The 25,404-nt window shown below is 43.8% G+C and overlaps 1 protein-coding gene across 17 annotated transcripts in view; it reads left to right on the top strand.

Moving 5' to 3' along the window:
- TTC3 (tetratricopeptide repeat domain 3) overlaps positions 1 to 25,225 on the top strand; it is a 131,592-nt gene extending 106,367 nt beyond the window's left edge. For all 17 annotated transcript variants that reach the window (XM_043538240.1, XM_043538239.1, XM_037904079.2 and 14 more), the window contains 7 exons: positions 700 to 793; positions 1,647 to 1,748; positions 7,599 to 8,026; positions 19,540 to 19,666; positions 19,809 to 20,036; positions 21,875 to 21,967; positions 23,251 to 25,225. In XM_043538240.1, coding sequence (XP_043394175.1) covers positions 700 to 793; positions 1,647 to 1,748; positions 7,599 to 8,026; positions 19,540 to 19,666; positions 19,809 to 20,036; positions 21,875 to 21,967; positions 23,251 to 23,358 — 1,180 coding nt within the window. In that variant the 3' untranslated portion in view covers positions 23,359 to 25,225. The remainder of the gene's footprint in view (positions 1 to 699; positions 794 to 1,646; positions 1,749 to 7,598; positions 8,027 to 19,539; positions 19,667 to 19,808; positions 20,037 to 21,874; positions 21,968 to 23,250) is intronic.
- The last annotated feature ends 179 nt before the right edge of the window (positions 25,226 to 25,404 follow it).

Below are 25,404 nucleotides of genomic sequence, written 5' to 3'. Positions count from 1 at the left end.
ATCTTTTAGAATGTACAAACACCATGTTAAAGCTTTGTCCAAGAATGTGTTATGATGCCTTGCATCAGATTTCACAGATCTGAAAAATTAAGCTCTGAAAGTTTAGGAAAGCGAAGTGGCATTTATTAGCTTTGTGAATTACATCAATTGTAAAGAATATTCTCTTGGTTGTTAGCATTCAATCTCGGACTATCCGACATGGGAAAAATTCAGAGTAAAAGACTTCCCAGCTCTATGCCTGTTCTAGTTTAGCCATGCAGCACAGAACTGCCCACGTTTTCCTGCCTGATGGTCTGAGGAAGGGAGAAGGACTAGAAGTAGGAGATGGAGCAAGACTGATGGGCATGGTGGAGGTCTGTTTCTGCATGTGAGGAGTCAGAGCTGGGATTGCCTCCACCCAAGAGACTTCTTCCTCCTTGCACAGCATCCTCTCCACGTCTTGGGGTATCCTTAGGAGTCTTGGCTGTTGCTTGTGGGTTCTTACTTTCCAAGACTGGCCAGTTCCTAAGGGTGAAATTAGTAGACAGACACTGATACTTTAATTTGTTAAAATTCTGTGTGACTGAAGTCTTCAGCTATGATTTACCTGGGAGGGGAAGGAGAGCATTATGGTTTTGGGTAGCAGTTTTCTCTGTTGGAAAATCACTTACAAACTCAAGTTATCACATTATTTTGAACTGAACATTTGAAATATTTCAGTGGTCCCACTTCAGTGTTACCTCAGTTGAAGTCACAGATTGATTCTTGGGAAACATTTATTTCAAATATCAAGAAAGAAATGGAAAAAGTAGAAGTAAGTCTGTTTTCCAAACACATTTTCCTGTATTATAAGAGTCCTCCTTAATTATCTCTTCTTACCAAATTTAGAATTGTGATGTGTCCAGTAGGTTAAACAAAGCAATATATGTATCCTCTGTTTTAAAGATGGATGCAAACTGTTAGTTTTGAAAATAATTTAACAATCATAAATATTTGGATTTATATTTCCTTTATAATTACTTAATACAGATCTCAAATAGCTACTCTTGATGTATTTACTTAAATGAATAACTTGTAAGAGCCCCGATGAAGCATACAAACCTGTCTGTATGGAGCCACATTGAAATCAGCAGAGGTCCATGTGGGGTTCTTTTAAATGAAGCACGATTGATTTCAGTGGGGCTTTGTGTGGGCCCAGGTGTTCGCTCACGCAGGCATCCTTGCTGAATTGGCCAAAAATGTGACCACCGTTTCTCATTAGTTTACCAAGTCCACATACGTTATCATGAGTCTTCTCTTATGTTTGGGGTGGGGTATGGAAAACAAAGAGGCTGTTTACAAAAAAAAAAAAAAGAAAAAAAAAGAAAAAAATCCTAGGAAGCTGAACAACTGGTAGTGGTACACAGTTGGAGAAAAATATTCCCAGTATTCCTAAATCTGTAAAATTAATGAATGTGTCTTCCCATGGCCGTATTTTTTTAATCTAAACACTAACATAGCAAAAAGAAAAGCAAACTTCTATGTAGTTTTATTTCTATGTATGAGGTCTTTGATTGGTCTCTCTCAAAATGTAATAGTGTTAATTGGTACTTTGAGGTCTTATTTTTGTGTAAGTGGAATAATATAAAGGCTGATTTGTTTTTGGTTTTCTTTGTCTTTTTCTGTAGTCTCAGTATGAAGAGAGAATTCACTTAGTGAAAAATGGTGCACAGCTAAATGATCTCTCTAAAGTGAAAGCTGCTGATCTTCAACCTCCTCCTAGCATCTCAGTAAGTATCTCAAAGCTGCTAGCAACTCTTTGTTTCATAGAAAGCAAATGAAACCACTAAGTTCTTCTTTGAGGTGTTGTGAATGTGAATTCCACTGTAGGTGTGCTTGTGCTTCATGCATTTGAGATTGGAGACTTTTTTGATAAACATGTCTGTGCCACCTCATATGGGGGCAGGAAGGGGTGGCAGTGATCCTCCCTCAGTTCCCTCTTACTGCCCACTAGGAGGAGCTGGAACCTAGCAAGTGTCTGATCTGGCACTCTCTTCAGAGACTATAAAACTGTTTTTTCAACCAACTTCAAAGAAATCGCCATCTTCACGTTTTTTGGAATTGGATGTTCCAAAAGAGAGAAGATTATCGGTGACCCCCCTGTAAAGCAGGGCAAGGTGCTTCGTGACAACTGTCGCACCTCATGGTAGACTGCAAACCTTCAGGATTCAAACAGTGCCTGTCCTGTGAGGGATTGATCTCCATCAAAGACGGACAAAACCTCTTCTGCCTAGGAGAAAGCCACATCCCAGTCATGTGCTCTCTGTGCAAGGCCTTTTCCTCCAGGACCCACAAATCCAGGGATGCTTAGCTCAAGCTACGTCTGCTAGAGTAATCCATGTGGGTCAGTTTGGATACAGAGGTGATAATCACTACCAGAGCAAGGCCAGATTCACCAGCATTCTCTCGAGTGCACATCAGACCCGGTAGCAGACAATGGAAAGAAGGCAAAAATGGCACAGGCAGAGCTTTACCAGCAACTTTGACTCCAACCATGTCAATATCACTGAAGTCCTCTGCAGCAACAGCACTGGCAGTAAAGCCTCTAAAGCCTTTTATATACCTTCCCACTGATTTCCCATGGTAATAACGGAAGTTAAGTAAGACAGTACCACAGTTTTCCTCATTGCTGGCTACTGACCAAGGCAGTGTTGGCTGCTGGACCTTCTAGAAGTGTCAATTCAACAGCTTAGTCAGCTCTCAGCCTCCTTAGACATGATCCCACAGCACCACAGCCAGATACTCCATCCAGATCTAAATTCATTGCATCTGACAGTGTGGATGTTGAGTAGCATGGACAAGGACTGCTCCCTAAAAGGTCCAAGAAATCCTGATACAGAGCAGGAAGACATCTACCAAAAAGCCAAATTTGTCTCTTAAGTGGAAGAGGTTTTTTGATGTGGGCCACTCAACATAGTCTAGTTTCAGTTCAGGCCTTGATACTAAAGATTCTTGACTATTTATGGCATTTAAAGGAGGCTGGTCTCTTGTTCAGTTCTATTAAGGTTCACCTCCCAACAGTTTTGACATGCCATCCGCTTGTGCAGTCGTGCTCAGTTTTTTCTCACGAACAGTATCAGAGTTCCTCAAAGGGTTATTACATATTTACCCACCAGTCAGAGAACTGCTCCTACCTGGGACCTCAACAGAGTCCTCCTTAGACTCATGGAGTCTGCTCCCTTTGATCCACTTTGAGAGCTGTGTACAGTTACCTCACTCTGAAGTCTTCCTGTTAGCTATCACTTCAGCCAGAAAAGGTAGCAAGCCTCCAGAACTTACGGCTAACCCTCCCTAAATGACCGTATCATGGGGATAAAGTGGTGCTTAGACCTCACCAAAATTCATCCCCAGTGTGGTCCTCAGAATTTTATCTAAACTTATCCATCTATCCATCTCCTTCCCGAAACTACAGTCTGCACTGGGCAAAAAGAAGTTACACACATTTAGACGTGTCCAGGACTTTGTTTTGTTTTATTGACAGGACGCTTCACACTGTCTCCCCATGTTTCTGGCTATAGCTGGGCGTTCTAAAGATCAGGCCATCTCTACACAGAGCAATGGATAACACAGTATCTCTCTGTTACCAGCTGGCTGGTGTATTTGGTGGGAGAGATACTAACTCTCACTCCACCAGAGCTCCAGCAGTACTATTCACATGCTTCAGGAATATGCCCAGATCAGAAATCTGCAAAGCAGTGAAATGGAAAAACCAACTGACCTTTGTCAAAGATTATGCTTTGGACTTGGCATGGGACATGGCTGCTAAGTACTGTTTGACTGATGCATCTGAAAAAAACGATTACTTACCCTACAGTAACTGGTTCTTTGCTGTTGTCAGTGTGAGTCCCATAACCTGCCTTCAGTCCCCTCTTTTCAGAGTCCTCATCTAAACATGGGTTTCAAATGGCAAGAAAATGGAAGGCGGGTCACAGCTGCCCCTTCCTTATGTCCATGCATGGGAGCACACAGAGGCATATGGCGCAAGCGCAGCCCCAAAACAGATTACTACTTTTAAAACAAAAACCACAAGAACCTTCAATCTCATGCACATTAGGCACGTGTGCACCTACAGTGGGATCCACACGAATACCAACTTGACCTGTAGGAGATCAGCCATTACTGTAGGGTCAGTAACTGTTCTTTCTCACCGGCACCGGAAGAATTTTACTGTGTAAAACTAATATTCATTTAAATGGTAATTCTCTTGCTGATTTAAATCTATATTAACTCTTAGGACACTGGTACTTTCCAGACTGTTTGACAGAGCATTTATATGTAATGTATATAATTTTTTGACAACATGACTGCCCTCATTAATTGTGGTCAAATAATGTGACTGAAGACTTAGGGCATTCTACAGTTTATAAATGGTGAGTTTCGGGCTGTTGGACAAAACAAATGCAGTTTTCTTGCACACCTGTGCTTGTTTAGTTCATTTGCTTGTCAGTCCCTAGAATGTCCTTTCAGCTCACATCTTATTATATTGTAGCATTTCTAGTGAGTGAGCTTTGAAAATAACCAGAAAGGTTTGATGCTGTTTGTTTGGTCACTGGCCTCTTTTTTCTGTTTTTGTTAATTTGTATTCTGTAGCCAGACGACCCAGTCAGAATGGGGGCCCCATTGTACTGGGCACTGTGTACACAACTTCCCTGGATAGTTTTTGTTTTTAATCTTTTTCTGAATAGTTAATCCAGGTAGAGGTTTGCCATTGAATTTTGCATCACATGAAAACCGTTTTCTCCTCTCTCTCTCTCCTTCCCTTTTCTTAAATATCGTCTTTTTCTGTACTCTGAGTATTGATCTCTTAAGCCCCTCTCAATGCTGCTTCATTCTTACATAGTATTGTTATGGGTTGGATTAAACCTTGTTGAAATTTGTGGGTGTAATAGCTGCCTTTCATTCATGATAAATGTAAAGAAGTCATTAAACATCTTTATGTAACGACATAGGTGAAACAATAAGGGCATATCACCGAAAACACAGGCATATATTAAACCTTTCGAGCAGAAGCTGAACTATGTGACCCAGGGGGATGGATATAACAAATGCTGGGGCTAAGGCATTGATTGGTGGAGCTGTGTACGTCTGAATGCCTCAGAGAAACAGCAGAAAGACTAGAGGAGCAAGGAGGCACCAGAGGCAGCCTGAACAGGCACTGGGAATGTGGCTCTGAGAAATGCTGAGTGCTTTTGGGGCTGAGGTGCTTGGAGCTTTGAGCAAACAGTTTCCTATTTGATTCCTCTTGTGTTCAGGAAAATAAATAGATAAAATTGCATCAAGGATACCTGACTCCATCAATTTCTTCTCCTAACAGAAACAACCCACAAGGCCCTGAACTTTGCCCAATCTCTCTGGTGAAAATGGGGTTACAATAGTTTTCATCTTTAGATCTGAGAAACATTACTAAAGGAGATAGCGTTATCCTGATTTTATAGATGGGGAAACTAAAACTAGTACTGTTCTCTCCCTGTGTTCTTGATCTTTTATCTGATTTCACTGTAGAGTAATGCAAGGAAAACTTGATTCATTTCTGAAATAATGTCATCTCCATAGTACTCTCAGCCCCAAGGGGTTTTGGTGGGTAGACACTGAATTTAGAAATCAAAACCCTACTTTTCCCCATAATGGTACAAAAAGCTGCCTTCCAGTTTGCTGAGACAATCCATATCAGTATAAAAAAAAAATTGGCTTTAGCCTTTTTATGAGATGATGCTTTTTGTACCACTATAGAGCAAAATCTACTGAAGCTTTATGGATCATTAGTCTGCACTTAGTTTTGAAGTGGATTAATTTATGGAACTACATGTGAAATAACTTTGTGGGCAGCTGTCAAATTATTTATCTCTTCTAAGTCTTGTACTTCTTCCATTTGAGTATTTCACTTTTTAAAAGGGCCATCTCTGCCTGTCTTTTAACTTTATTTGATCATTATTGACATACGTGAACTGCCAGGGTTCAGCTTGCGGGGAAAGGGGCCAAGCGATCTGGAAATGTGCAGGAACGGGCAACGTGGGAACAACAGAGTCACCGTGCCCCCGGGAGGCCAAGCAGAGCAAGCCCTGTGCAGTTCAGTGCTTGCATAAATCCGGGGGGAGGGACAATGGAATGTGACCCCCACCACTCCTCACCTCTGTCTGCGGGGCAGTGCCTTCCCTGCCCCCCAAACTACACCCATGTGTGTGGTTGATCAGTCAGTTTGTAACTCTCGTGTTCATATTTCCAAGTTCTACTGTATAATCATTCAGATTATACATACGTTGAACCCTTATTACCATAAACCAAATATTGTTTAAAGAAAAGGAGGACTTGTGGCACCTTAGAGACGAACAAATTTATTTGAGCATAAGCTTTCGAGAGCTACAGCTCACTTCATCGGATGCATTCAGTGGAAAATACAGTGGGGAGATTTATAAACATAGAGAACATGAAACAATGGGTGTTACCATACACACTGTAACGAGAGTGATCACTTAAGGTGAGCTATTACCAGCAGAGAGCGGGGGTGAGGGGTTTTTTTGTAGTGATAATCAAGGTGGGCCATTTCCAGCAGTTGACAAGAACGTCTGAGGAACAGTGGGGAGTGGGGAATAAACATGGGGAAATAGTTTTACTTTGTGTCATGACCCATCCACTCCCAGTCTTTATTCAAGCCTAAATTAATTGTATCTAGTTTGCAAATTAATTCCAATTCAGCAGTCTCTCGTTGGAGTTGAATAAATATCCCCACTGTATTTTCCACTAAATGCATCCGATGAAGTGAGCTGTAGCTCACGAAAGCTTATGTTCAAATAAATTTGTTAGTCTCTAAGGTGCCACAAGTCCTCCTTTTCTTTTTGCGAATACAGACTAACACGGCTGCTACTCTGAAACTTATTCTAATAGTAATTCCACTGATTTGATTTCACGAGGTCCACGTGTAGCGTATGGCTCTACTCATTATGAGTAAGTGCGCACAATTGTGTTCGAAGTGAGGATAAGTGTATCCTTTTTTAAAGAGCCCTGTGATGAAAATGAATTCTAAACCTGCAGAGCCTTTCAGCATAGTGAATACGGCAACCATTTATTTCTTTAAATAAAAACCCCTATATGGCTAAAGTTTTTAAATATACTCCTTTAAAAACCCCACTTTTAAATGCCTCCAGTTGGTGGCTTTCTTGCCTGCCATCTTGGAATCTTTAATGAAGAAATGCCCACAGCCACTTTCAAAACATTTCTTCTGTAAAACCATGATGACTGGCCAGGACCATTTCTGTAGCTAAAACCATGGAAACTCTGTATAAGTTAAAATAACGGTAAGGGTTACATGTGTGTGCATGTTATATTTTAATTAGGTTTGGAGCAAATCTTGTCTATAGGTACTGCACAATTATCAGATTTCACATGTGTGGTACAAACAGGTTATCCCGTGGGGTAAATCAGGTCAGGATGAAGTGTCGTCTTTTACTGTGTATTTCCTTCTTAACTGCCTAAGTTAAGTACAGCTCAGTCCATGAAGTAGCTGTAGCCTTAACATGTTTGAAAATAGTACTTGACTAATATTTTAATTACTCTTCATCTTTCTGGGGGATTTTTTTTTATAGGTAATGCATGGCAGTCCTCCTATTAATGATCCAGCCATCATAATGTATTCATCTGCACTTGTCCGTCCCACTTTACTTCCTGCATTTTCAAGCTCCAAAGATCAAAGTCCAGTGCATTCCACACTTAATGTGCAAACTGGAAATAAAACAGCATGTAGAAGTCCTAATCCTTGTTCTGCAAAGAATGGATCAGTGGAAATACCCTCTGAAACTTTAGGAGCATTATACTCTGATCAAGTCCGAGTAGCCCAGCCATCGGGGATTTCTGGAAGTACTGCTCAGAACATGCAGCCGAACCAAAGACAACTAAATGATCCAGCATCAGCTACGCAGTTGGGAGCTGTTAGAGTGCCAAACAAGAAGGCACTTTCAAAAGCACTTGATAATATAATTGAGCGTCTAACGGCTATATTTCCCCACTATACAAGGTAATACTGTTTTAAAAGGTTTTTTTTCTTTTTTGACTTCTAATGTGCTGGATTTCTTGGCAGCGAATCTCCTCATATTTTAGCTGGGAGCAGGATAAGCTCTTGGGTGATTTTTCTCCCTGTCTGGGGTTTCTTATCTTCCCATTAATCTTGTAAAATGTTCAGCTGAAGGAGGATTCTCTCTGGGTACATGAGGCTAAATTTAATAGCATTTGAGTCTAACGGGGTTAGGAATGGGGCAGCATACTAGCTGAGGTGTGCAGGATGGAGCCCACTCTGAGGTGACATGATAGCTGCTAAAGTGTGCAAGAGAGAGGAGGATCCTCCTTTAGACTTCACAAAGTGAGTGGGATGTGGCATTTTGATTATACCTAGCCACATGCTCCAGATTATGGAATTTATGCATGCTGTTACCAATTTGCTACTGGTCCTGACAAAGGTGACATGTCCACTCCACCCAACCCCCAATCTTCTTTCCTCTCTTAATAAGAGAGGAAATTCTGTAACCAGGACCTTATATTATTCATAGAAAGTTATGATTACACTGTCAGATACACATTCTTAACTTTGCTTCCTTTTGTGTGTTTATACATTGACAGTCTAAAGCATTACATTATTTTTAAACACAATGCAATGCTATCCTAATTTTCTACGTCATGTGCTACTGTGTGTCAGTCCATTAGTCATTTATATGCAAATACTCAACAACAGTTACACAACATACAACAGATTAAGTATATACCATAGAAGTAATAGTAAAAAGTCCTGTTTAAAGTATTTATAGACCACCTAAACTTGCAGCCATTAGCTTTAGAGTTATTTGTTTGACCCCTAATTTGCACCTGCAGTTAGCTGTGCTTCTGCTTCAAAAGAGACGAAATTATTCAGTACCTACCATAGATATCTTATATGCTAATTATAGTCATCTCTCAAAGGTAAAGTGATCTATTACAGCAAACATGTTGGTGTAAGTATAAAAGTCTGAATAAATATTGCAAGGTGGAGGAAATTTCATATTATATTGTAATTGAGGAATAGAATGTAATCATGAAATTCAGCTCTATGATTGTGTATGTACATGGGGGCAAAGTAGAGAAGTTGCTAGTGCGACCTTGATATTCTTGCTTTTTGAGTTCTTAACCATGCAACTAATAAGGCTCTCTTAGTTTTTATTTAGACTAAGCATAGAATATTAAATGTTTGTAATAGAATAATAAATATGTCAAATAAGCATCAGTCCCTTTACATACCATTAGGAATGTGACAAGGACAGTGGTACTTTATAAAAGGCCCTTCAGTTTTTTCTCAAACACCTTCTTTGATGTACAGTAGAAGAGAAAGTTAGTAGAGCTCCTTCCAAAGTGTTGTATGTACATGGTATTTAAAAATTAGTATACATCCAAGAAGCATGCTAGAATAAACACTGAAGATGAGGCAAAACCACTCATTCAGGTTAGAAGTATATTTTATTTTATCTCTTGAAAAAATTAACAAAAATTATCATAAAACATAGGAACAAAGTAATTCCAAAAGTAAGATTTTTGTCCTAGTACAAAACCCATATAGGCTATTTCACCTGACTGTTCTGAAATCCCAAAATCGGCTAGGTAAATAGCAGTTTAGCGTATACACTTTTTATGGATTTATAACTTCTAGTGCCAACTCAGGTAGTATGATTTAAAAAAAAATCACCTATGAAGTTCTGTTATAAATTTCTGAAATTTTTTAGCTTGGTATTTCTGCAGCCCAAGTTCTAAGAGCTAGTCTCCTCCTGTCTGCAGTTTCCCAGAGCAGTTCATTTCTGTAACACAGCTCCAGCTGATTACATCCCCTACTGTAACTTGCCACCAAGTCTTCACTACCATAGTAACAGTTCACTTTACTTCCAATCGTTTCTTTGCCAGCCTTTTTTTTTAAAAATTTTTTGGCTAGAAGGGAGTGACCTTTCCTCTCCCTTCCTTATTCTTCTCCCCTGGATCAGGTAAAGAGCATCATGATGGCGTCAGCCACCTTGATCCAGCATAGCAGGTCTCTTCCATAAACACTGGTTAAATCTAAGCAGTATTCCGTATGTGAGGCAGCATTTACAGGATCTTCAGAGGGCATATTAATGCTGTTTCTGTTCTCTGCCAGGACATGGGGTTCAGGGCAGGGGAGACCTGACATGCCTGTCCGAGGAGCCATGACTCCAATGTAGAAAATCCCATCCAAGAGACAGGTTATTGGGGTGGGGGGAGAGAGCCAAAGACGAGGACACCAGCCAAACAGCAAAGTGGTTAAGTCCTGGGGCAGACCCTGGTTAGAATGAAAAAACAATGGGCATCAGTTTCCCCCCCCAAAACACAGAAGTGGATCGTAAATTCCCTAGGAAAAGAAACAGGATTCCTACATAGCTCTCCTTCCCACGCAAAACTACAGACACTAGCAATGAGACCCCATTCCCAGGTAGAGAGGAAGATACAAGGAGATATTTCCAGGGGGCTCAAGAAACACCACCCCAGCCACAGCCTGGTGACAACTCCTGCTGAGCAGATAAAAAGGGCCAAAAATCCAAAAAAATTAAAAGAAATCGAAGAGTATTTCTCCTCTGACTGAGGCTCCGCTGCCTCTGATGAGGAAGGAGAGTTCTCACATTCAGGCTCTGTGCAAGGCATGGAAAACATGCAGCAAAGGTTTTTCACCCTCTGATAAATTCGAGACCACAAGCAGAAAGGTTGCATCTGCTCTCCAGATCAACCAGAACTGGCACATGAGGACAAGGGCAAATACCTGCCTTCCAAATCCTCACTTCAGACAGCAATCCCACTGCACCCTTTTGAGGATGTGAACAGGGAGGAATGGGAAATTCCTGAGAAGGCTAAGCGCATAACCAGGTGTGCACTTAGATAAAAGTTGCAAGCACCAAAAAACGCCATTACAGAAATACAAAAGGATGATACTAGAGTGGCATCTCTAGCAAAAGAAATGGTAATCCTAGGTGAAGAGGATTTCTCTCCCAATGATACAAAAAGGTAAAAGCCACCATAAAAGGAACTTTGAGACATCCTTGGCCACTATATGCTTCACAAGAGACAGGATGACCGTAAAGCCATGAAAACAGAAGAACCATCCTGACTTCTGGTCTATCTAAAGAAAATAACCCCAGCAACAGACTTTATGGCAGATACCTCAGTAGATGCAGTAAGATTCTCAGATACTGCCATGGCATCACATCTAACTGTGTCCTGGACTACAGATGCCTGCTCCAAACAAATTCTATGCTCACCCAAATACACAGGTTGTCTCCTGTCTGGAAAAAAAATTGTATTAAGTTGTGGCAGACAGCACTTCCAAACCAAAGCAGTCCCTCCCCACAGAGTGTGCTGAGAAGGAATTACAAGCCCAGTAATATGCAGAAATACTCCTTGAATTTTTCGTTTCTCAGGAGAATGGTCTCTATTGACCACAGACAAGTGGGTGAGAAATAGAGTTCTTCGAGTGATTGTTCATGTCCATCCCAAGCAGGTGTGTGCACACCGCATGCACGACAGCCAGAAGATTTCTCCCCTAGCAGCAGCCGTAGGGTCGGCCTGGGCGCCCCCTGGAGTGGCGCCTTCATGGCGCCCAGTATAGGGGCCTGCTGCCCCCCCATCCCCTCAGTTTCTTCTTACCGCTCGTGACGGCTAGCTGGAACTTTGCTCGCTCCTACAGCAAGCGCGTTAGCAGTGTCTTTTGTTCCTAGTGCACATAGTTCAATAGTGTTCTCTATATAGTTTTTTCATATAGTTAGTAGATTGTTAGATCGTTTGTTTCCCCTTTCGGGGGTATGCCCGGGTCTCTGGGGTTTAAACTCTGCAAGTCCTGTGGAAAATTTATGCCCAAGAGTGATCCTCACTCGTCTTGCTTGCGGTGCCTTGGTGAGACTCACCAAAAGGACAAGTGCCGCATTTGCAAGAGTTTCCACCCAAGAACCCTTAAGGACAGAGAGCAGAGGCTAAAACGCCTGCTCATGGAGATGGCATTCAGATGGCAATCTGACTCGGGACCCAATGACCCGGCACCAAGCACGTCCTCTTCGGTGCGCAGTGCTCCAGCACCAACGGCGCACGAAATGCACCCGGCTAAAGACTCTAAAGCCCACCAGCACTGCCACGGCTCGGGCCATAGGGCGTCTACCTCAGTTCGGCACCGTCTCCATCTCTGGTGCCAGTAAAAAAGAAGAGGCCAGTGAGGGACCCATCACACCCGTCGAAACCTAAAGGGCCGGCGGCGTCCACGAGTGACTCGGGACAGACCGCCTCCGCCTTGCTTCTGTCCAGGGTTTTGTCGACTCCTTCCCTGGCTGGGGTCCAGTCGAGTCCGAACCCTCCTCGGTCCCTGAACCATCTGGTGGACCTACAGCCACCATCGACGCCGGAGGCGTTGGAGGTGGCAACGGACCTGATGCGCCTCCCGGTGCCGTCCTCCGCCTCAAAGGAGGGACAATTCGCCAGCAACTGCACGCCCCGTTTCACTCCAGGGGTAAGCCAGCCATGATGGCCCATCGGTCTCCATCTCCGGCACCGTCTGCGCAGGCGCAGGAAGCGCACCGCTCCCCGGAGTCGAGTAGTCGTCTGTTGGCGACCCAGGGGAACTGCTTCTCCGGGGTCTTCTTACTCTGAAACCTCGGGGTCGGAGGTGGACTCAACTCGATCCAGCAGATTGCGGAACAGGAGGTCCAGGTCCCAGTGGAGTCACCAGCCATACCCGGCACTGTGGCAGCAACAGTGGCAACCACCTGCCCAATGGCCCTTCTGGACACCCTGAGCGTACCATCAGAGCCAAGGTCAAGCCCACGGCCCGCGCACCAGAACAGTGTCTGTGTCCTCAGCGTCGTTTGTGCCACAGTCGGGAGGGGTCCCACTGATTCAGATAGCTTTGGCACCGGTACCTCAGCCAGCTCCATCACTGGCTCTCCAGGTGACGCCACCGGTGGAAGCCTCAGCTCTGTCCCTATCGACCCCGTCGGTCTCGGTCCCGCCGGATTTGTCTGCTCTGGCACCGGATGCAGTGCCGAGTTCTTCATCAGTACCAGCTCCACAGCCTGAGTACCGCATGCTGAGGGACCTCAGGGGGGCAGAGGGCAGTGAACTGGGCCCATCTCCTGTTCTCTCTTCCTCGTCCTCACCTGATGAAGCGGTTGCGGGGACTTAGATGGCCCCAGCTTTGAAGGACAGCCGGGTTCTTCAACAGCTTTTGAGGCAGACTGCCCAAAGCCTGGGGACTCAGGCGGAGGAGGAGGAAGAGGATTTAGACCCTGTCATAGATATCCTGGCTCCCTCCGGCCCATCCAGGGTTGCATTGCCACTTATCAAGTCAATAATGGAGACAGCGAAGAACTTGTGGCTTCTCTGGCACCTACGGCCAAGAAATCTGAGCACCACTTCTTTGCTCCCTCTAAAGGGTATGAACATCTCTACACCCACCCTCCTCTGGACTCTTTGGTGGATAGAGACGGATAAGAGGATAAGAGACTTCACAGCTTGAAGGACTCGAGGGCTACCCTTCGTTCACTGGGGCTTCACACGCCTGCTACCCAGCGCAGGCATTTTAGGCCTCAACCTGCCTCTTGTCCTTACCAACCCCAAAATTGCCAGGATGCTCCGCGTAGGTGAAACAGAAGCACTCGGAAGAAGCAACGCCCTCCCTCTGGACAAAGCTCTGGCCAGCCCAGGGCCCCTCTGGGCTCTAGACCACCCTTTTGAGGGTACGGTCGAGGACGGTTTGCCAGTACGACCTTTGGATCCTTCCCATCTTACTTTCTCATCCCGTCTATCCCCTTTCTACCATGCCTGATCCCGAATTACTTCAGACTGATGGGTGCTCCGCACGGTAGAGAGGGGATATTCCATCCAATATGTACCCACCCCCCTCCCCCAACCCTCTTCCCCGTCCCTCTTCAGGGACCCCTCTCCCTGAACAACTTCTAATTCAAGAGGTGTAGTTCCTCCTCTCAGTAGGGTCAGTGGAGGAGGTTCCTCAGGAGGTAAGGGGCAAGGGTTTCTACTCCCGGTATTTCCTAATACTGAAGGCCAGGGGAGGCCTCAGAGCCATACTGGACCTGCGACAGCTCAACAAGTAAGTAAAGAAACTCAAGTTTCGCATGGTCTTGCTAACCTCCACTGTCCCCTCCCTGGATCCAGGAGACTGGTATGCCGCCCTCGACTTGAAGGACGCGTATTTTCATATCGCAGTAGTCACACATCACAGATGCTACCTCAGATGCATGGTGAACAGAGGCCACTACCAGTTTGCCATCCTCCCATTCGGACTGACGACTGCCTCCCGAGTATTCACAAAATGCGTCACGGCGTTCCTGCACAAGCGCCAGATACAGGTTTTTCCATACCTCGACGACTGGCTGATCAAGGGTCGCTCGAGAGCCCAGGTGGAGGCTCAGGTCAAATTTATAAGGAGGACCTTCCTCAACTTAGGTCTCCTCCTGAACGAGGAAAAGTCTGCTCTGTCCCCGGTGCAGAGGATAGAGTTCATAGGCGTGGTCCTGGACTCTACCCAAGCCCGGGCGTACCTCCCAGAAGTCAGGTTTTGCTCACTTCAGGACATCATACAGAGCCTCAGACAGTTTCCCACAACATCGGAAAGAAACTGTTTAAAGCTGCTGGGACACATGGGCTCCTGCACATACGTAGTGCAGCACGCCAGGCTCAGGCTGTGCCCACTCCAGTCTTGGCTGGCGTCGGTGTACCTACCAGCTCGAGGTGCATTGGACAGGATCGTAACTGTGCCCCGCCTGGTGCTGGACTCCCTCTTATGGTGGCTCAACCCGCGAGTCGTTTGCACAGGCGTGCCTTTTGCTAGCTCTCAGCCCTTGCTCTCCTTGGTGACAGACACCTCGGATCTGGGTTGGGGGTGCTCACCAAGGGGACCTCAAGACCCAAGGCCTCTGGTCTCCGATGGACCTCGCTCTTCACATCAGTGTCAAAGAGCTGAGGGCAGTGCATGTGGCATGCTACGCTTTCAAAACATACATAAGGGGCAGGTGTGTTTCAATCCTCACGGACAACACCTCGGTGATGTTCTGTATCAACAAACGGGGGTGCACGCTCCTCTCCCCTGTGCTGGGAAGCCCTAGCGCTGTGGGACTTCTGCATGGAGCGCTCTATCTACCTGCAGGCTTCATACGTCCCAGGGGTGCGAAACACGCTGGCAGACAGCCTCAGCCAGACCTTCCATGGCCACAAGTGGTCCCTTCGACCAGACATGGTGAACTCAATCTTCCGGTTCTGGGGCTCTCCCCAGATAGACCTGTTCGCCACTCCGGGCAACAGGAAATGTCAGACTTTTTGCTCCCCCGGGAGCCATGGCTTGGGGTCCATCGGGGATGCCTTCCTTTTCTCTTGGGAGGGCTGCCTGCTATCTGCTTTCCCACCCATCCTGCTAGTCCACAGGGTGCTCCTCAAGATCCGCAGGGACCGGGACTGAGTTATACTAATAGTGCCGGCGTGGCCACATCAGCACTGGTTCACCTTGCTCCTGGAAATGTTCATAGCGGCCCCACTCACCTTACCGCTGGTCCCCAACCTGATCATGCAGGACCAGGGCCGACTCCGGCACCCGAATCTGGACTTGCTCCACCTTACCGCCTGCATGCTCCATGGCTAAGTGCCGCAGAGCTGTCTTGTTTGGACCAGGTCAGACAAGTCCTCCTTGGTAGTAGAAAGCCCTCCATCAGGGCTACATACCTGGCCATATGGAAAAGGTTCTCCATCTGGGCAGAGCAACGCAGTCAGTTGCTGCTCCTCGCCCCCATACCATTTATACTGGACTACCTCCTTCACCTAAAACATCAAGACCTTTCCCGTTCATCAATAAGGGTCCACTTAGCTGCTATCTCCGCCTTCCATCTGGGCACAAATGGTCTCTCGGTCTTTCCAAACCCTATAGTCAGTTGTTTTCTCAAGGGTTTGGACAGGCTCTTCCCGCACACGCATCAGCCTGTCCCTGCCTGGGACCTCAATTTAGTCCTCTCCAGGCTTACAGGCCATCCATTCGAACCTCTGGCCACCTGCTCCTTGTTATATCTTTCGTTCAAGGTTGCATTCCTCATGGCAATTACCTTGGCTCGACGAATCTCAGAGCTCAGGGCCCTCACGACTGAGCCCCCTTACACAGTTTTTCATAAGGATAAGGTCCAGCTCAGGTCTCATCCAGCTTTTCTCCCGAAGGTCGTCTCCCATTTTCACATGACCAAGGACATCTTCCTCCCAGTGTTTTATCCCAAGCCACACTCCTCCGATGCGGAGCGCTAGCTACACTCACTGGACGTGCATAGGGCCTTAGCCTTCTACATAGAGAGAACTAAGTCGTTCTGGAAGTCCATCCAACTCTTTGTAGCCGTGGCAGACAGAATGAAAGGCCTCCCAATATTCTCTCAACGCATATCGTCGTGGATCACGTCCTGCGTTAGGGAGTGCTACGCCCTGGCAAAGGAGCCCGCTCCGCAGATCACTGCCCACTCTACCAGGGCCCAGACTCCTCTGCGGTGTTCCTGGCACAAGTCCCTATTCAAGAAATTTGCAGGGCAGCTACGTGGTCGTCAGTACATACATTTATGTCACACTATGCAATTACACAACAGGCCAGGGATGTTGCAGATTTTGCGCGAGCTGTGGTCCATTCTGTGGATAACTCTGACCCAACCTCCTGAGCTCTAGCTTGTGAATTAGCTGCTTGGAATGGACATGAACAATCACTCGAAGAAAACACAGTTACTCACTTTCTCATAACTGTTGTTCTTTGAGATGTGTTGTTCATGTCTATTCCAATACCCACCCTCCTACCCCTCTGTCAGAATAGTTGGCAAGAAGGAACTGAGGGGGTAGGGAACTGAGGGGGTCGGCAGGCCCCTATATTGGGTGCCATGAAGGCGCCACTCCAGGGTGCACCCAGGCTGACCCTGCGGACGCTGATAGGGGAAAAATATTCCAGCTGGCGTGCATGCGGCACGCCCACACCTGCTTGGAATGGGCATGAACAACACATCTCTAAAAACAACAGTTACGAGAAAGTTAGTAACTGTTTTTTGCGGCTACTCTCTGAGGGCCTCACCCATCCCTCTTTCATCCACTCCTCCATCTCAAGCAATCCTATCAAACCTGAACTGGTGATAAATGAACATTCTGGACGTAGGCGCAACAGAAAGGTTCTTAGGGCTATCCTTCATATTTTTTGTCATCCAGAATTTTAAGGGAGAGGATCACGGCATGGGAGTGTCCGCTGTCTTGGACCTCAGACTCAACAAATGGTAGAAGAACACAAATTCCAGAGGGAATCCTAGCCTTGACTGTGACATCTCTGTCCCCCGGGGACATCCTTAGAATCATAGAATATCAGGGTTGGAAGGTTCCTCAGGAGGTCATCTAGTCCAACCCCCGCTCAAAGCAGGACCAATCCCCAACTAAATCATCCCAGCCAGGGCTTTATCAAGCCTGACCTTAAAAATATCTAAGGAAGGAGATCCCACCACCTCCCTAGGTAACACATTCCAGTGTTTCACCACCCTCCTAGTGTAAAAGTTTTTCCTAATATCCAACCTAAACCTCCCCCACTGCAACCTGAGACCATTATTCCTTGTTCTGTCATCAGCTACCACTGAGAACAGTCTAGATCCATCCTCTTTGGAATCCCCTTTCAGGAGTTAAAAGCAGCTATCAAATCCCCCCTCATTCTTCTCTTCCGCAGACTAAACAATCCCAGTTCCCTCAGCCTCTCCTCATAAGTCATGTGTTCCAGTCCCCTAATCATTGTTGTTGCCCTCCGCTGGACTCTTTCCAATTTTTCCACATCCGTCTTGTAGTGTGGGGCCCAAAACTGGACACAGCACTCCAGATGAGGCCTCACCGATGTCGAATAGAGGGGAACGATCACATCCCTCTATCTGCTGGCAATGCCCCTACATATACATCCCAAAATGCCATTGGCCTTCTTGGCAACAAGGGCACACTGTTGACTCATATCCAGCTTCTTGTCCACTGTAACCCCATGGTCCTTTTCTGCAGAACTGCTGCCGAGCCATTCGGTCCCTAGTCTGTAGCGGTGCATGGGATTCTTCCATCCTAAGTGCAGGACTCTGCACTTGTCCTTGTTGAACCTCATCAGATTTCTTTTGGCCCAATCCTCTAATTTGTCTAGGGCCCTCTGTATCTTATCCCTACCCTCCAGCATATCTACCTCTCCTCCCAGTTTAGTGTCATCTGCAAACTTGCTGAGGGTGCAATCCACACCATCCTCCAGATCATTTATGAAGATATTGAACAACACCGGCCCGAGGACCGACCCATGGGGCACTCCACTTGATACCAGCTGCCAACTAGACATGGAGCCATTGATCACTACCTGTTGAGCCCGACAATCTAGCCAACTTTCTCTCCACCTTACAGTCCATTCATCCAGCCCATACTTCTTTAACTTGCTGGCAAGAATACTGTGGGAAACCGTGTCAAAAGCTTTGCTAAAGTCAAGGAACAACATGTCCACCGCTTTCCCCTCATCCACAGAGCCAGTTATCTTGTCATAGAAGGCAATTAGATTAGTCAGGCATGACTTGTCCTTGGTGAATCCATGCTGACTGTTCCTGATCACTTTCCTCTCCTCTAAGTGCTTCAGAATTGATTCCTTGAGGACCTGCTCCATGATTTTTCCAGGGACTGTGGTAAGGCTGACTGGCCTGTAGTTCCCAGGATCCTCCTTCTTCCCTTCTTTAAAGATGGGCACTACATTATCCTTTTTCCAGTCGTCCAGGACTTCCCCTGATCGCCATGAGTTTTCAAAGATAATGACCAATGGCTCTGCAATCACACCCACCAACTCCTTTAGCACTCTCGGATGCAGCGCATCCGGCCCTGAACCACTTCTTTCTCCACAAAGGGCTGGTCACCTTCTCCCCATGCTGTGCTGCTCAGTGCAGTAGTCTGGGAGATGACTTTGTTCGTGAAGCAGAGGCAAAAAAAGCATTGAGTACATTAGCTTTTTCCACATCCTCTGTCACTAGGTTGCCTCCCTCATTCAGTAAGGGGCCCACACTTTCCTTGACTTTCTTCTTGTTGCTGACATACCTGAAGAAACCCTTCTTGTTACTCTTAACATCTCTTGCTAGCTGCAACTCCAGGTGTGATTTGGCCTTCTTGATCCTTGCCTCTGAACCTTCTATTTCTGGTTACCTCTGAAATCAGCTATAATTTATTTTTTAACATTGCAACTATTTCCTTGAGTCAGACCATTGTGGTTAAAACATCTAACTGCTGGTATTTCATGATAAGAGCAGTGAAAACTAGACATTGACAGAATAGTATCTAGAAGTGTGTCTACTAAAGTGCATTAAAGAAGGTCAACCTCCCCACCCCACCCCCCCACCCCCCGTTTTTTTTTAAAGAGGGCCACTACTATGAAAAGGCTTTTTTTACTATAACTGTGCTGACTGAATCACAGTACAAACTGTTGTAAAACTCTGTGCTTTACTTTTTTCCCCCTTGCAGTTTCGATCTTACTAACTTCATAAAAGAAGTACAAATTAAAAATGGAAACAAACTTTCAGGATTGAGCTCAGATGAAATCCTTACTAGAGTGACAGAACTCATTTTGGACCATCAAAATAAGAAAAAGGTACATGGCAGATGTCAGCTTTTTTGCACCGTAATTGATTAAAACTGTGAAACAAAGCTGAAGAGGATACTGAATGTTCTTTAGCAAATGCATGGCATAATGCTTGATGATGATAGAAGTTTCCTTTGCAATACCTCTGTAGGCTCCAACCTCGGCAAAGAGAACTGAGAAGCCAGCATCCTGTGCTGTAACTCAGACTCTGAAAGTACCCAAGTCTGCCGTGGGAAATGTGTCTAGCCTATCCAAGGCAAGGCCTTCCTATAAAACTGCTGCAAACAAAACAACTCAGCCATTACAGCCAGCCCACCAGCCATGGAGACCTGTTGGAGGACCATCACAATCTAAATGGATAAAATCAAATGATTCTACTGTAAGTTTTCTTTACTCTTTCACTAATTTAAAAATATATATGTATTCAATCGATATATCAAAGCACAAGAGGGCAATTTTATGATGCATTATTCCATGGTTTTTAATTAAGTCAAGGTATTATATCTTACAGAAAGTTCAACGAAGAAATCAAAACTTTTATATTTTAAAAAAGAAAATCTGTATTCATTTGCTTCACTAATGTTCTTAGAAGATACTTTATAAAATACCTTAATTAGTCAGATCAGATCTTTGTGCATTGCAGTAATTAACGAGACAGCCTGTAAATACTTGGCAGTAAATGCAGCACAGCTTCGTTACACACATATCAGATCGAATGAGAGATGCCTTTTTTCTAATGCCTGTTGCTTTAGGCATTGTAAGCCAATTCTCTGAGTGTTCCCTGGTCTTCAGAGCAGAGAATTGGAAAGTCTCTCCGTGTCCTGCTCCTGGAGGCTGTGCCACTAACTTGCTGCAGAACTTCAGACAAGTCACTTAGGGCTTGGCTACACTTGCAAGTTAGAGCGCATTAAATCAGCCTTGGACGCCCTAACTCCTGAGATGTCCACACTGGCAAGGCACGTAGAGCGCCTGGACTCTGCAGCTGGAGCGCTCCTGGTAATCCACCTCCACAAGAGGCATAACACTTGCTGCGTCCCGGCTGGTACGCCCGGGTGTCAGTGTGGACAGCATGTTGCATTAGTGTGCTGTGATTTGCCTCCAGAAAGGTCCCATAATCCCCTGAAGTCAAGTGGCCACTCTTCTCATTGTTTTGAACTCAGCTGCAGGCGTGCGGATATCTCCTTTCAAAGCTCTGTTTCTGGCAGCCAGCATGCTTATCTGCTCCGGGACAAAGCAACCATTACTGTGGAATGCTGCTGAGAGAGGGACGGGGGGAGGAGGGTCTGCTGCTGTCCAAACTTACAAGACAGCATGCTGACACACTCTCTGCCCTCCAAAACACACTCACTCTCCCCCCACATACACACAACACACTCCCTGTCACGCTCCACCCCCCATCCCCATTTGAAACGCACGTTGCAGCCACTTGCACCCTGGGATAGCTACGAGAATGCACTGCTCTTTGTTGCGTTGCAAGAGCTGCTAATGTGGCCATGCCAGTGCGCTTGCAGCTGACAGTGTAAACACACGGCAGCATTTTCCATGCTGCGGTCTCCAAAGGCTGGTTTAACTCCCAGTGCTCTACATCTGCAAGCCCTTACGCTCTTCCTGCATCAATATACTCATCTGTAAAATGGTGATGGGTACCCTACTTGATATCTTCCCCACTTTCAAAGTGCTTTGAAATACTCAAATTATTATTCACTTTCCTAGTCTCTGTTTTTAGATGCGTAATGTATGTAACAGCACTATCAGGTGTGATAGTGTATGAGGATTTATTTATAAGGTGATTTGAGAAGGCAGAACGAGATTTATCTGAGGTGCTTGCAGGACGCAATTACCATAATATGCAAATAAAAATAGGAATCCCATCTCCCAGACTTTCAATCACTAAACTTTGCCTTTTCCTGAAAATTTCAGTGCTCTGTCTTCAAAAGCATTCCGTAATGGTGTCTCAGCTTCAGTAGCATCACTTGTGTTAACAATTTATTTACTTTGAAATACTATTGTTCTGTTCTGTTGGGCTTTTAAAAAAAGATAGGAGGAATGGGTTTGTTTACAATAGGTTGTAAGCTCGTCAGGGCAGGATCTATGCCTGTTTTAGGTTTGGAAGGCAGTCGACCCACTGTGTTACAACTAGCTGACTAGATAGATTTTTTTTTTTAAAGTAGTTTTTAACCTTATGTAAAATATATATTTAAATTATTTTATCTCTAGACATCTGATGATGATCCCTGCATAATATGCCATGAAGAGCTAAGCCAGGAGGATGTGTGTGTGCTAGAATGTGGACACAGTTTTCATAGACGAGTAAGGATTAATAATTTTTTTTATATTCTCATACTATTTACCTGTGAGTCTTTTGAACCTACCTATCTGGTGTAAAAATATTTTTTGAGTTAAACAAATCTTCCCCCTTTTCAAAAAATCCCCCAGTTTCGTATTATTTCATGTTGATATTAAAGTAGCAATTCATAGATTGGTTTTTATTGTATCCCTTGTAATAACTCATCGTACGTTTGAGAATATTCCTCTTTTGTATTTTCAGTTGGAAAAATTTTCTTGTATTTTAGAGAGCTAGACACTAAAATGGTTTTGTTAAACTACCATTTAAGCTTAAAAATAAAGTTGACTGCAACCCTTCTATTCAAAGTTTCATAAAGTTACTAATTAATTACATATTTCTGCATCACTTCAAAAAACTAAAGTGCTATAGACATGCTAAGCTCATTAGTAAGGTTACAATTTTGTCATGGACCGTTTTAGTAAAGATAACGGACAGGTCACAGGCAATTAACAAAAATTCACAGAAGCCGTGACCTGTCCCTGACTTTTACTAAAAATGTCCATGACAAAAAAGACAGAGGGAGGAGGGTCCAGCACCCTGCCCTGCTGTGGCTGGAAGAGACCCCCACCTCCAGCCGCTGGGTAGCTGCCGGGGGAACCCCTGCAGGGACTGGGGAGCTTCTGGAGAATTCCCCATGCTGTGGGGGCCCCTGCCACTCGAGGGAGGTGGGGTAGCCTGCAGCTCCCAGCCGCTGTGGGCTGAAGTCACGGAGGTCTGCGGAAGTCATGGATTCCTCCACGACCTGCATGACCAAATCCTAGCCTTACCCATTAGCAATCAAACTCCAGAACTGTAATAGGAACACAGGCTTCATTACCAGTATTTTGTTAAAAGGGTAGACACCCATGAAAATAGCGACATCTATAGTAAGTTCTTACAGTAAGGAAGAATCAAAATTGTATACTAAAGTACATTCATTACTATTATGTAGGACTTGAATAAAGTTGATGATTGAAAAGCTGTCCTTGAGCACGTTTTTTTTGTTTCCAAACCTTAAAAATAAGTGTAATAAAAGTAATTGGTGTACACCAGAAATGGATTTTAAAAAAACTCAGTCTGTGTAGCATCATAGAACCAGAGGCTGGATTTTTTCCAACACCAAATCTTAACTTATGGTTGAATGCTTTGGAAAACTACCTGTTTTTAAATAATGTAATTTTGTTAGTATTTATCACTAAATTGAAAACTCTTAGTATAGCTGAAATTAACTAAAGGTTTCTGACATTTCTCTTGCCGTCTTTTACAGTGTATTGGAACCTGGTTTAAAACACAAAATACATGCCCAACATGTCGAGTTCATGCTCTATTGCCTGAAGATTTCCCTAAGCTTCCTGGACGAAATCGACATGCTTAAATCTTGCCTTACTATTAATAATCAGATTAGCAAGAAGATGCAATTCATATTAGTAGCTGAAAATAAATAATCTTGGTAACAAATGTATATGTGTAATGTGCTGCCTAGAAACATAGGCGCAATCTTGGCTCTGTTGAAGTCAATGAAGCCAGAATTTCACTGAGTGTTCTATGTCATGAGAAATAAATATTATCATTTTTATTCCAATTAAAATTTAGAAGAAAAAAATCAAACCAGTTAATTTTTAATACTGAAAATGCTGGCTTTTTTCCTAATTACTGGCCAAATGGATGTGTGTATTAACATACCATAGGCTATCTTGAAGAGGATTTTATGTAGCTTTCTTTTATGTAATTTTCCGGTTTGTATGTTTAAACTGAACAAAATGTATATCCCACATGTATCAGGGTAAAACATGGGGTATTTTTTAATTTTAAAGGCATACCTAAGCCATGTAGGCCACCAAATATACCTTCCTCAAGGGAAGGCCTAAGTGCTTCATCCCTGGAAGATGGAGTGTTCTCTCGAGAATTCAAGCAAAAGGTTATATAATTATATAAACAGCTAATAAGGAACATTGTTTTTGTGACCTAAACAGGTTGACTGTCCTTTTTTTGAAATTTCTCTACCTTTAAAAGGTCACGACAGATACCATTTGACTCCAAATTTAGCATTTATAAAAGTCTGTCGTCCTTTTATTTAAAAAATAAAAAAAATCAGCTGTTTACATGAAGAAGAAATCAAATTCCAAGTAGCTCAGTTAATTAACATTCTCCTGCAAAGTTGGAACACAAACATTACAGTGTTGCTTCAGTGTAAAAAATAAATAACTTCTTCTCAGCTTGGTCAGTCAAAATAAAACAAACAGCTTAAATAATGAAAAGTAGGGTCTTTCAAAACTTCAGTTTTTATTAGCTGTGCTGTTTAAGATTTTTTTTAATTATTTTTAAAATGAGATTCAAATCTATTAATTTCCAGTGTATACACAAAGCAGTGACTGTAGTTAAAGGCTTCAAATCACAACTTGTTCAGAACCCGAATGATAACTGTTGATTTTTTTTTCTGCAGATAATGTTTCCACACACAGTTGTGGTTTATACAAAACCAGTATTAAAGTATTTTAAATCAGACTAGATTTTATATTTTGAATAACCACTATTATGTGTTAACGTTTTCTGATTGTAGACCTCCAAGCGAATGATTTATTCATTTTTATCATGTTTATTTTTTCTCTAACTCACTGTGTGGTTTAAATTTCTGCTGCTACATGCAGTTTCTGATTTTTGTTTAAAGTGATATAAGAACTTACATTTTCCGCTAACTGTAAATGTTATTTTTTTGAAGATGAATCAAGTATCCTCATTAGTATTTAAATTGAAATTGTATTCTGTGCCTGGACACTGGCTTATTTCTTGTTCTCTGATATGTATGGGGTAAATGCATCTGGAAAATTAGATTTGTTAAATTATTTTTTATTGAACCAGTCTAAAATGTTTATCTGAACTAAGTTTAGTGTTGGTCTTTTTGAATTGTCCCCTCAATCACGAAGTGCTTGCAATTGACACACCTTTTTAAAAAAAAAAAAAAAAAAAATCTGCTCAGAGTTGTTAATTGCTGAGTAACTTGTCATAGCAACCTGACAACCAAAACTAGGCTACATACCACTAAACATTTCAGACTCTGAAAACGTCAAGAGTATTAAAGTTGACTGGTTACATGAAATAAAATATCTAATAATCCTCTCCCACACACAGCCTATTTATACTTCTTTTGAAGTTTTTTTGTTAAATCTACTTTGTAATCAATTTAGTATGTTCAATGTTAATTTGAGGCTTGTGATCAAGTAAAATTATTTCTACATCTAAAATGTGTGGTTTCTTTGTATAAGTCCATGTGTTTTACATATGTAACTATGAACTAAGTTATTACTTCCACTGATTAGGAACTCACATCTTACCTAAACAAAGATTTTCTTTCTTAGGAGTAACCTCTCTCCCAATCCACGACTTTGCCACAAAATGAGTTTGATACCCCTGTTGTACACAA

The sequence above is a fragment of the Chelonia mydas genome, chromosome 1 (assembly GCF_015237465.2).
Source record: "Chelonia mydas isolate rCheMyd1 chromosome 1, rCheMyd1.pri.v2, whole genome shotgun sequence".
In the NCBI taxonomy this organism is placed as follows: Eukaryota; Metazoa; Chordata; order Testudines; family Cheloniidae; genus Chelonia; species Chelonia mydas.
Note: the sequence above shows the minus strand (reverse complement) of the source record. Positions and strands in the feature narration are given on the sequence as shown.